The sequence below is a fragment of the Acanthochromis polyacanthus genome, chromosome 18, assembly GCF_021347895.1.
Source record: "Acanthochromis polyacanthus isolate Apoly-LR-REF ecotype Palm Island chromosome 18, KAUST_Apoly_ChrSc, whole genome shotgun sequence".
Lineage (NCBI taxonomy): Eukaryota > Metazoa > Chordata > Actinopteri > Pomacentridae > Acanthochromis > Acanthochromis polyacanthus.
This window is the reverse complement of record NC_067130.1, coordinates 18,286,416-18,299,936: the sequence shown is the minus strand read 5'-3', so window position 1 is coordinate 18,299,936 and position 13,521 is coordinate 18,286,416. Positions and strand designations below refer to the sequence as shown.

General features: G+C 38.6%; 1 protein-coding gene across 2 annotated transcripts in view; it reads left to right on the top strand.

Annotated features, from left to right (window-relative positions):
* Positions 1-13,521, top strand: part of pde8b (phosphodiesterase 8B) — a 106,418-nt gene that overhangs the window by 35,862 nt on the left and 57,035 nt on the right. For both annotated transcript variants that reach the window (XM_051938193.1, XM_022208211.2), the window contains exon 2: positions 7,403-7,459. In XM_051938193.1, coding sequence (XP_051794153.1) covers positions 7,403-7,459 — 57 coding nt within the window. The remainder of the gene's footprint in view (positions 1-7,402; positions 7,460-13,521) is intronic.

The window sequence follows — 13,521 nt, the reverse complement described above, 5'->3', positions numbered from 1 at the left end:
GCAGAAACACAGGGTTGCTGTCTTGATGAGTCTAGCTTGTCTTAAATGCATGAGCTCTGGCTGGAGATCATCAAGCATCGCAAAAGTCTTTGTCATGGTGGTCTGGTGCTAACCCAAGTCTCCTGGCTGAAAGTCTGCTGATTTTAGGCCAATTCATGGTTTCTGCTTTTTGACAGCAGAAGTACGTGCAGTTGTACACATATATGCAGACAGTTTCATTGCCCCTAATATTAAAAACAGAGAAGCACATCAGGCTCTGTGATGCTAGTTTTGCTCTAGTGGTCACAACTGACAACGAATAGCTTTTCAGTTGCACTGAGGAGTGCAGAATTTTTGTTTTTGACAGACTCTAGTTCATGCTAATTCTTTATTTTTGGCAAATTTTGAAATGAGACATGTAAAGTGATTTTGAGAGAATATCATGATTAGATTAAGTTCTTCAAACACATGATAAAATCAAGGACCATGAAGAAATTGAAAATGTGACCATTGTTTCTGTTCTCACAGTTTCTAGCTCTTACAAATAGTTTAATTTTAGCGATTATTTAAAAAAAATTGTCTTTAAAAATTCCATGCATTTAAGGTAGGCAGCAGGTTTGGGGTTTCAGAGGGTTAAGTCACGCTGTCACTTACTGTTTGGTTCAGTTTAGACACCAAAACGACTTGGTTAAGTTCAGGAAAAGATCATGATTGGGTTAGAAATGCACTGTTAGCTGTCTGTTTAGCAGCTAGTTTGCCAGCCGGATGTTAGCTCGACAACTTTCTCAGAGCACAATCCAGTTCGCTGTTGAAAGCCAGGCAATGGTCGTACATTTACCAGGGTCTCAGCAGCTAGTCCAGTGCCCTTAATCCAAGATCAGTGGTCGATAAATCTGGAAAACGGTCAAAAGCCAAGCACCAAAACTCAAAGAAACACAAAAATACAAAGTGCCAGCTGTTCAAACTGCATGTTACAAGGTAAAAAAAAAAAAAAAAAAAGAGCAACGCTACCTGAGAACATTTGACAACAGACTTATACCATCTATTTCTGACATTTCTGAATTTTTTATAAGTCTGTCAGACTATCATGCAAATTGAAAGTGACACTAAATTGTGTTCAACTATGACACTAAGGGGTCCTAACTGTGTATTGTGACATATTGTGGCTACTTGAGACCAGATGTGGGCAGAAACATGTCCACCTTTAAGCCTAATTACCGCTGACAAATGAACCAATAATGATGGGGGGTTAGGTCATCACTCCTGCCTGTCTCACTGCTTTAGTCATGCAGTTTGTATGACTGTGAGTATGTTTTCTGCGCAGTGTGCATTATTCTGGAGCTTCTGGTGGAATTTACTGAAATCCTCCCCTCCCCCTCTATCTTTATCTTGTCTCTCTGTTTTTCCGCAGAGAGTAGATGTTTTCTCTTCAACAGGAGAAAGACCTTAATGTGGAGCGTTCTTCTGTTGGTTGTGAGTCCGAGTTTATGAGCATGTTAACATCCTGCAACAAAGACGTTTCCATGAACTAACAAACATTATTTAAGAAAGTGATAAAGATGATAGAAGAGTGACAAAAGTGACAAAATGACAGAAGGGACGGGGGGGAAAAAAGACAAAAAGCAATCAAAAAGTGAAACAATTGACACAAAATCACAGGAAAAATGACAGAAAATTACAAAAGAGCAACAGAAAGTTATTTTGACAAGGAACAAACTCTTGAGGATTTTTTGTTCCCCTCTTGAGGATTTTTTTTGTTTCCCTCGGCGCCTCAAGGGGGCCAAAGTGATCAGTTTGTTTGGAGTGACGTGAGGCTTTAGTTGTTTCGTTGTTACAGTGGAGTCAGGGACGAGATCGGTCAGTGTATGATGGATGATCTGAATTGTGTTTTTCCCAGGATTGTCCAGCCCTATTTTAAATTAGTGTTATGGGAAATACATATTTTAGAAATTTTTTGTTCTTACCCTTTTTTTTTTTTTTTTTTTTTTTTTTTTTGTATCGTTATTATTATTTATTCACTTATTTATTTTTATTTATCTATTGGATCTAAACTTAATTATTCTACCAATTTTGTGATATATATATATATATATATATATATTTTTTTTATATTCGACTTATACATTCATTTTATTTTTCCCTATTTTTGTGTTAGTATCATTTTTTAAATATAATTTAGGTTCCTTAATATTGGTGAACTGCATTCTTGAATAGCCTATGTGGGTTGCTTGGGAATGGGGGTGAGAGGGTTTATGTCGCCTTGTGGAGATTCATTTACTCTATGTTAATATTGCTGTTGTGTAACATTGAGTAGCGAGAATTATATGTTCTTTATATGTGTTTGCTCTGGGGGCTCTTTGAGTGGGTACTGAGTTAGATCGTTTCGAAAGTGACCTTCCGGGAGCCCTTTAGCGTTAGGAATACCCTGTCCACTCTGTTTGGGGGGTGGAAGTAAGGGGGGGTTGTTTGGTGGCTGAGTGTTTTTTGTTTTATTTTTCCTGTTATTTTAATATCTTCTTTTTTTGTCTAATGTTTTCTTTTTTTTCTAGACTCTTAGTATATTTTTGGTTCGAGAGCTTAGCTGATTTTATACAACTAATCCATGGCAGGTGGAGAAACAGGAAATCGTAATGGACGCATAGTGCGAATATTGTCTTGGAATGTAGGAGGTATTAATGGTGCCATCAAAAGAACTAAAGTTCTTTCTCACATTAAGGATCTTGATGCAGATGTGATCTTTCTCCAAGAAACTCATTTACGTAATATCGATCAGAAAAGACTGAGCCAATCTTGGATATGTTCAATTTTTCATTCTAGATATAATAATAAAACAAGGGGTGCAGCTATACTAATTAAAAAACATGTTCCCTTTGACATGTCAGAGACCATATGTGACAACAATGGAAGATATATTATTGTAGTAGGGACTTTGTGCCAACAACCAGTCATATTAGTAAGTGTGTATGGGCCAAATTATGATGACGAGAACTTTATAAAAAGACTTGTTTCTTTAATACCAAAACTACACTCACATTATCTGATTTTGGGCGGGGATTTAAATACAGTTCTAAACCCAAGCATAGACAAATCCAACCCCAAGGATCCCACCCCTCCTAAGATGGCACAGGCTCTCTTGCAATTCATGTCCCAATATGGTCTTGTTGATATATGGCGACATTTACATCCAGTAGACAAACAGTTCTCATTCTATTCCCATGTGCACAAAACACACTCTCGTATTGACTCCTTTGTAATTGATAAAACTTTGCTGCCCTTGGTGTCCACTTCTGAATATCAGGCAAGGGTAATCTCGGACCATTCTCCCTTGATGTTAGAGTTGCAGTTTATCTCTGCCCCCAGAGAATTTCGTTCCTGGAGGCTTGACCCCACACTACTATCTGATGAAAATCTAATCTCCCGTATGAATCAAGCTATAGACAACTATCTTGAGGCTAATCAATCTGATACCACAAATTCAAGTTTACTTTGGGAAGCTTTAAAAGCTGTTCTTAGGGGTGAGATCATCTCATATACTGCATATACAAAAAGAAACATCAAAAAGCGTAAACAAGAGCTAACTAAACTGATCTCGGACTTGGACAATCAACTTGCTCTATCACCAACAAATGACCTGAAAAAGCAGAAACTAGAAGCTCAGACAGAGTTTGACCTAATTAGTACTTCGGAAGCAGAAAAATTATTACATACAGCAAGAGGGGTTTTATACGAACATGGTGAAAAAGCTGGTCGTTTACTTGCAAATCATTTGAAAGGCCGAAGAGCTGCTCAACAGATCGTTCAAATTAGAAATACAACAAATCAAATTACTTTAGATCCCCACGAAATAAACAATACTTTTATGACTTATTACTCCCAATTATATAAGTCAGATAGTTTAAATGATTCAGCTATGTTGCACTTTTTTAACAGCATTGAAATGCCCAAGCTCTCAGTTGAGGAGAGAGTTGCTTTAGATGCTCCCATTACCCTGAATGAAGTTTGTAGAGTTATTAAGTCAATGAACAGCGGGAAATCACCAGGGCCTGATGGCTTTGTAGTTGAATTTTATAAACAGTTTTCTATGAAATTAGCTCCCTTGCTACTGAACATGTATAATGAGTCCTTTCAACAAGGAATTCTACCCCCAACTCTCAGACAGGCTACCATTTCACTAATACATAAATCAGGTAAAGATCCGGACAATTGCTCATCTTACCGACCCATTTCGCTCTTAAATGTAGATGTAAAAATATTAGCTAAAATTTTTGCCTGCCGCCTTGAAACTGTTATACATAATATTATCTCAGAAGACCAAACGGGTTTCATAACAAACAGACACTCTTTTACCAATGTTCGTAGACTTATTAATATTGTACTAACCCCATCTCCAGTACCAGTTCCAGAAGCTGTAGTTGCGCTGGACGCCGAAAAAGCTTTCGACCGAGTGGAGTGGTCGTACTTGTTCATGACGCTTCAAAAATTTGGCTTCAGCGACCACTTCACTTCGTGGATTCGATTGCTTTACACATCACCTCAGGCGAGTGTGTGCACTAATACTTTTAGATCTGCTTTTTTCCCTCTAACACGGGGAACTCGGCAGGGGTGTCCACTTTCCCCCCTCCTTTTTGCCGTAGCAATTGAGCCCCTCTCTATAGCTTTGAAAAATAACCATCTTATTCAAGGCATAAGGAGGGGAGGAGTTGAGCACAAGGTCTCTTTGTATGCCGACGACCTCTTACTTTACATATCTGATCCGGTCAATACTGTCTCTCATGTCTTGGATACGCTTAAGATTTTTGGAAGCTTCTCAGGGTATAAGCTTAATTTAGAAAAAAGTGACTTTTTCCCAATCAATGAATCAGCAAAAAAGATCCCCCAGATCGATATACCTTTTGCGTTTTCTACTAATAAGTTTAAATATTTGGGTATCAACATTTCACGAAGCATGAAAAGTCTTTTTGATGAAAATTTTGCTCTACTCCTTGGTAAAATTAAGGAGGACCTTCAGAAATGGGATAAACTTCAAATTACTTTAGCAGGAAGAATACACAGCGTTAAGATGAACATCGTCCCTCGTTTTCTGTATTTATTTCAGTGTCTTCCTCTATACATACCCAAATCATTTTTTATCAACATTAACAGCATTATCTCATCATTTATATGGAACAATAAACCTCCGAGACTTCAAAAATCCTTACTACAAAGGGCCAGAGTAGATGGAGGTATGGGATTGCCTGATTTTCAGCGTTACTACTGGGCATGTAATATGCACAAAATGTTGTTTTGGGCATTTTATCCTGAGACACAGTGGTGTCTATTGGAGTCTGATTCCTGTAATTTCTCCTTGATGGCTTTGTTGTGTCACCCACAAAAACTTAAACCCAAGGAATATACGAACAACCCAATTGTATCTGCGACCTTGAAAATTTGGCAGCAAATTAAACATAATTATAAGTGGGAGACACTTCCTTGTCATACCCCTATTCGCAACATCTTATTTAAACCTGCTCAGATGGACACAAGATTTGCTGTCTGGGACAGGCAGGGTTTGAAAACGGTTGGGGATTTCTACATGGAAGGAATTTTTTCCAGTTTTGAAGATCTGCGGTCTAAATTTAACCTTAAGTCACCTGACTTATTTCGATATTTTCAATTTCGTAATTTTCTTAAAGTCAATACTCCTTCGTTCCCTGCTTTACCTCCTCTTTCAGGTGTAGATCATCTTTACCCACTTGTGAAAAAATCTAAGCATCATATATCTTTTCTTTATAATTTACTCTCTTCAGACTCATCACCTGCCTTGACTAAAATTAAAACAGAGTGGGAGACTGAACTAGGTATTACTTTTAATAAAGACTGGTGGTCAGCAGCACTTAAAGAAATAAAACTCTGCTCATCTTGTGTGAAATTCCAAGTTATACAATTTAAAGTGGTTCATAGAGCACATTACAGTAAAACCAAACTAGCAAAAATATATCCAAACTCTACGGATATTTGCGATAGGTGTTCCCAGACTCCTTGCAACCACACGCACATGTTTTGGTCTTGTCCAAAACTAGTATACTACTGGAAGTCATACTTCAAAATTATTTCAGAAATATTGGGACATGATATAGAAATTAGTCCTTTCATTGCCATTTTTGGAGTACCCGGACCTGGAATTAAATTGTCAAATAAACAAAAAAATATAATATCTTTTACCTCTCTCATAGCTCGGCGTAAAATATTATTATTATGGAAAAGTAACGCACCACCCTCCACAACATCTTGGTTAAAAGACACTATGTCTTTTCTAAAACTTGAAAAAATTAAATTTTCATTAAGAGGCACCTCTGGAAAATTTTATACGCATTGGAACCCATTACTTCATTACTTCAAGACAATGACTTGTTTCTCTACTGATGATTGAGTAATCTTTGACTTTATGTACGCTACAAAATGATCTCTCTGTGTCCTTTTGTCTCGCTCATACGCATTATTTTCTTTTAGTAATTTTCTTTTGCGTGTGTTTTTTTTTTTTTTTTTTCTGTCTTTTTTGTTTTATGTCTTTAAAGCTGTAAAATTATTTCTCTTCATGCATATTCTTGTAAAATGTATTTTCTGAAAAATGTTCAATAAATTGTGTTGACCAAAAAAAAAAAAAGACGTTTCCATGAGAAAACTGACTCAGCAGTGCAACGTTTGCTCAAAAGTAGCGGGATAAGTCAGGGGTAGTACCCAGACATGGCACACAGAGCTGTGATACAGTATGTTATCGTACTCTGCTGATTCACTGTGTGTTTTTAAGTGTGGTGTAAGCATGTGTGTGCATGCATATGCTCAAGTGGACGCACATGTAGCTGAGTTGCTTATTCACCCCAGGATGACGCATGTGGTTAAGACGGCTGCTAGAGCTGCCCAGACAGGCTGCAAAAACACTCACATATATATACGGCAGAGTGTGTGATGCGCCACAGTAGGATTACGCAGGTAAACCTGTGAGTTCAATCTGCGGCTGGTGGCTAATACCGTCTAAGGAGGTTTGCAGTGGACGGCTGCGTTCTGGACTGCTAAAACTGTGTGGACATATCCCTGTGTGCAGTGTGGGAGAGGTCATCACACAATCTGTAGTCAGTCTGTGCACAGTTTTGTTTTAGAAGGTTGTTTCTGTGCTGTTTTACTCCATACATCTGCCTCGTACGGCACGAAGGAATACTGTTGTTTGTTGCTGCTGGATTTGAAACTGAAAGTAGGTTGTTAGAAAGAAGATTAAAGGGACTGAAGTGCAGCAGGGTCAGACAGGTCTTGCAAGGAAACCAATATGCCAATATGCTTCTGGACATTAACGGTAAAATGGTAAGAAGTGTCTACACCTGTTCTTTCCTTTGTATGTCTTTTATGTGACCAGTTTTGACTGATTCTGTTGTCACTGTGTCTTGTGCAGGTTTCAGCTACAGAAGAATGTGTAGGTCCAATGAGACTGACCCAAGAGCCCATTCAGGTAAGAGTAAACACAGACTCAGTTAACACCTGGAATCATATTGCAAAGTTATCATGATTTGGGGCTTGTTTGAGGGACTGGAATTTTTTGATTAATTAATGCGCTGTTTGGTGAAAATGGTGAAAGATTTCCATATGACTGTCACAGAGAAGGAAAGAAAACAAAATGATATTCACATATAGGAAGCTGCAATCTGCAAGTTTGGACTTTCTGTCATACAGATGACTCATTAATGACTAATTAATAGATTATCGGAATAGCTGCAGATTTATTTAATGGTTGACAACTAATTGGCTTTTGGATAAATTGCTGCAGCTCAAACGGAAATGCAAGAAGCTGATTAGAAAAATGGGAGAATGTTGGTCCACAATTCTACAATTTCATTTCCCAGAAGCTTTAATCCAAAGCGACGTACATCTGACAGTAGGTACAATGTGGTCCATTTTTGTCACCATACAGTAATTGATCAGTGCAGTTTGAGCTCAACACCATATAGCAAATAATAAATTCAGTTATATGCTTGATTTTTACCAAATAATGTACTATTCTTTGGAAAAATTATGTACATGACCGTTCAAAAGTTTGGGATTACTTAGAAATGTGCTTATTTTTGAAAGAAAAGCATTTTTTTTTCAATAGGGATAACATTAAATGAATTAGGAATACAGTCTACACATTGTTAATATGGTAAATGACTATTCTAGCTGGAAATGGCTGATTTTTAATAGAATATCTCCATAGAGGTACAGAGGAACATTTTCAGCAACCATCACTCCTGTGTTCTAATGCTACATTGTTAGCTAATGGTGTTGAAAGGCTAGTTGGTGATTAGAAAACCCTTGTGCAGTTGTGTTAACACGTGAATGAGTTTTAAATGAAACACTTGGGATGGAAACACTTGGAAAATTGCCTGGGTGACCCCAAACTTTTGAACGGTAGTGTATGTTACATGTAATGTGTTTATGCACTCGATACACAGTTACAGGAGATCAGACGGGTACATAAAAAGGTCCGAAATCCTGATGATAAAAAAGATTTGAAAAGTTCTTAATTAAAGCTCCAGTTTCCAGATGTTTATACAGTGGTTATTTATATACAAGATTCCGTTTTAGTTGAAGTGGGATCGCTGACACGCTGCTTGAACTCTTGTGCACATTAAGATTTTCTGCAAGTGTAATCCTTCCACTGGGAAAACCATTTATATCAACTTCCCAACAAAAAGGTGAAAAGGCTTCATTCGCTAAAAGCTCAGTGTTTCTACCAACAATTATTTTTCTCGATTTTACTTTGGTTGTTTTGTGCTTAAAATGTCAAATAAAATAATGAAAAATGTCAAGCAGTGCTTCCCATCGCCCCACGAGACAAATGTCTAGTTTTGCCAACAATCCAAAGATATTCAGTTTAATTTCATAACGGAGGAAATAAAACTAAAATATTCACATTTAAGATTCAGAGAATAATTCAGAGAATTTTGACTTTTTCTGAAAAAGAAAAAAAAAACACTCAAACTGATTAATCAACTATCAATTATTGGCTATTAATTGAAATGTTTAAGCCATTAGTAGTTGCAGCTCTGCTTAAAAAGTGAGAACACATTGAAAAACAATGCTGCAAATAGTTTTAATTTATAAAGCAATTTTATGCAAAGTGCAGAAAAAACAGAGTCATGTTAAGTGTCTTCAGCACAGTTTGGGATACAATCCAGTCTTTATTGTTTGCGAAAATGCTGATCTAAAGCCAGATTTGGTCAAATCAAGGCAATATTTTCTAAATTTAGTATTTTCTTAGCCAAGTGTAATTTATTTAATGTGCGTTTAGAGGCTGTTGTATTTGTTTGAGGGACACATTTTGACCTGAAACTGCATGCAACTGCCTTGTTTGTCCTCTGTGATGTCAATCCAGCCTGGATTTCATTCTGTCCGTTCAGAACTTGGGAATATTGCAAGGTTAGGTGGGATTGAGTCAGGGATTGTCTGTACTCATCCTCGGGTTAGGGATTAGGACTTGGATTTATCCTTATGTAATGAAGAAAGTAAGAGCTCCGGGAGGTTACCAGCTGGTTGGGATGCAGGTAACACAAGGCATTGCACCGCTCTGCCAGTTCCTACCTCGAGAATCGGCTAGTTTATTAGGTGCCCATTTATTGCTCTGATTTGATTTGCTTCGGTTCGGGCTGTGCCGGTTTGACCGATCTCCAGGGGTTTCTGAGTTCAGCTCAGCTCCCTCTTCAGCGTAGTGATGTGAGAGGCCTGGCATGCTCCTCATGTTCATGCTGAGCTACAGTATCCTGCTGTATCCCTTCACCCTCCTCCTCCTCCTCCTCCTTGTTCACCAAGCCAAAAAGCATTGTACCAGGAATCTCTGGCAGCAGGCAGGCAGGTGGAGGGACCAGGGCTTTTAATAAAAAAGCCTTGTAAGACCTCGTCTCATGCCCCATAAAACCCCCAAAAGTGCTCTCACAAAACCCCAGCACACTTTTAGTCCTACCTCCAACCCTCTGCTGGATCCATGACCAGACACGCCCCTCTCCTGCTTCACTCCTTGCAAAGATGAAAAGAAAGATAAAATGCTCTGCAGGAGAGAGTTATATATTGTGAGTTTCCCCTGACATTTACTGTTGCTGCCTCACAGCCCTGGAGAGTTTCTCCAAATGCCTCCTCCTCCAGCTTATCTAATGATTCGTATGCTTCACTTGTTACACAGATAAGTGAATGTAAAGCAACTCATATGTTATTATATTGCCCCTGCCTGTGCCTGCAATATATTTATATCTTGTTGAAAAGGAAGCAGAAGTTATGTCATTCTGCTACTTTAAGCTTTTAATACCTGCTGGTTTTTTTAGTGCCATGTACAACTTCTACTGACTGCCAGGAACAAGAATATGAACACGTATTTACAGCTGAAGCTCCGTGTTATTAGGAAAATGTTGGGGTCGTAGATCATAGAGGATCTTATTGTATCATTGAAGAAGTAATATTTAAAGCAAAACTCACTGACTCCAGTTTCTCAAATGCAGATACACTACTGTTCAAAAGTTTGGGGTTTTCAAGGCTTTTCTAATCATCAGTTAGCCTTTCAACACCGTTAGCTAGCACAATGTAGCATTAGAACACAGGAGTGGTGGTTGCTGGAAATGTTCCTCTGTACCCCTGTGTAGATTTCTCATCAAAAATCAATCGTTTCCAGCTAGAATAGTCTTTTACCACATAAACAATGTCTAGACTGGATTTCTGATTCATTTCATGTTATCTTCATTAAAACAAATACTTTTCTTTTAGTGGGCCTGGGATCTTTCTGCATGGAGTTTGCATGTTCTCCCTGAGCATGCGTGGGTTTTCTCCGGGCACTCCGGCTTCCTCCCACAGTCCGAAAATATGCTGAGGTTAACTGAGTACCCTAAATTGCCCGTAGGTGTGAATGCGAGTGTGATTGTTCGTCTGTGTATGTAGCCCTGCGACAGACTGGCGGCCTGTCCAGGGTGTCCCCTGCCTTCGCCCGAGTCAGCTGGGATAGGCTCCAGCACCCCCCGCGACCCTAATGAGGATAAAGCGGTGTATAGAGGATGGATGGATGGACTTTTCTTTTAAAAATAAGGACATTTCTAAGTGAGCCCAAACTTTTGAACAGCAGTGTATATGTTGGTTTTTCTTGTCTTCTATGTTAAAGTGAATGTCCTTTGTTTTGGACTACTGAAGCTGAAAATCTCAAGCTGGAATTCTGATGCATACTTTCTTATGGGCTAAATGATTATTCCTTAAAGCTGTGGTTATATATATATATATATATATATATATATATATATATATATATATATATATACATATATATATATATATATATATATATATAGATGCTTCAAAGCAATATGGCTGTCCAACAGTGTGTAATAAATCCTCGACAACTTTATGTCTAAGTTCATTGCGAGGATCAATAAAAGTGCACTTGTTTTCTTAAAGGAGGTCAACCCCAAAAAGTCACGTTGAAGATTGACAGTTTGATGTAAATCTGTACGGCTGAGGATTTTACAGCTGTTAGATTATAAAACTATATGTGCGAAACATAGCTTTTTCCTCAGCTTTTAAGGAGCGCTGCAGCTGTCAAATATTTTGCAGAAAGTGTCTTTAACCCTTTGGTCCTCAAGCAGTTTTTAAGCATTTCTTTACTCCTGTCACATTTTTTCTCACTGTGAGCTCATTTTTCACTGCAATACAAAGTTCTGGACCTCTATGCAAACAGCACAGTTTCCATTTTTAATTCTATTTACATCTCTAGAAGTAGGGCTGTACAGAGGCTCCGTGGTTAGCACTTTCACCTTGCAGCTAGAAGATCCCCAGTTTGCGTCCCGGCCTTCCGGGGATCTTTCTGTGTGGTGTTTGCATGTTCTCCCTGTGCATGTGTAGATTTTCTCCGGGTTCTTCGGCTTCCTCCCACAGTCCAAAAACATGCTAAGGTTAACTGGTGACTCTAAATTGTCCATAGGTGTGAATGCGAGTGTGCTATCTGTAAGTGTAGCCCTGTGATAGACTGGTGACCTGTCCAGGGTGTCTCCTGCCTTAAGTCAGCTGGGATAGACTCCAGCCCCCACGACCCTAATGAGGATTAAGTGATGTAAAGATAAAGGATGGATGGATGGATGTCTAGAAGTGGAGAGAACAAAAAAAAATGCATTTTGTGCAGCTGAACAAAGTTATGTCATAAATCATAAAATGAAAAAAGTCAAAATTTTTTGATTGTTCATGAAATAAAAGTAATCAACATGTGAAATGTTTTCAAAGTGTCCACAGTGCTTACAAAAGTAACACAAAGGACTTCTGAGACAAAGCTACACAAACAAGACACAAATGAAAAAAAATGCACAACATGAAACAAAAATGAGACACAAAACAAGAGAAAGAAAAACACAAAGAGACATGGGCAAATTGTCACAAATGAAACCCGATGCAATATGAGGCAGATAATACACAAGATCCATCCATCCATTCTCTATACACTGCTTTATCCTCACTAGGGTCGCGGGGGTGCTGGAGCCTATCCCAGCTGACTCGGGCGAAGGCAGGAGACACCCTGGACAGGTCGACAGTCTGTCACAGAGCTACATATACACACGTGGACAAAATTGTTGGTACCCCTCAGTTAAAGAAGGAAAAACCCACAATTCTCACTGAAATCACTTGAAACTCACAAAAGTAACAATCAATAAAAATTTATTGAAAATTAAATAATCAAAAACAGCCATCACTTTTGAATTGTTGATTAACATAATTATTTAAAAAAACAAACTAATGAAATAGGGCTGGACAAAAATGATGGTACCCATAACTTAATATTTTGTTGCACAACCTTTTGAGGCAATCACTGCAATTAAACGATTTCTGTATTTGTCAATGAGCGTTCTGCAGCTGTCAACAGGTATTTTGGCCCAATCCTCATGAGCAAACAGCTCCAGTTGTCTCAGGTTTGATGGGTGTCTTCTCCAAATGGCATGTTTCAGCTCCTTCCACATATGTTCAATGGGATTCAGATCTGGGCTCATAGAAGGCCACTTTAGAATAGTCCAACGCTTTTCTCTCAGCCATTCTTGGTGTGTTTTGGATGGTTGTCCTGTTGGAAGACCCATGACCTGCGACTGAGACCAAGCTTTCTGACACTAGGCAGCACATTTCTCTCCAGAATGCCTTGATAGTCTTCAGATTTCATCGTACCTTGCACACTTTCAAGACACCCTGTGCCAGATGCAGCAAAGCAGCCCCAAAACATTACTGAGCCTCCTCCATGTTTCACCGTAGGGACAGTGTTCTTTTCTTCGTATGCTTGGTTTTTGAGTCTATGAACATAGAGTTGATGTGCCTTACCAAAAAGCTCCAGTTTGGTCTCATCTGTCCAAAGGACATTCTCCCAGAAGCTTTGTGGCTTGTCAACATGCATTTTTGCAAATTCCAGTCTCGCTTTTTTATGAGTTTTTTTCAGCAGTGGTGTCCTCCTTGGTCGTCTCCCATGAAGTCCACTTTGGCACAAACAACGACGAATGGTGCGATCTGACACTGATGTACCTTGGCCTTGGA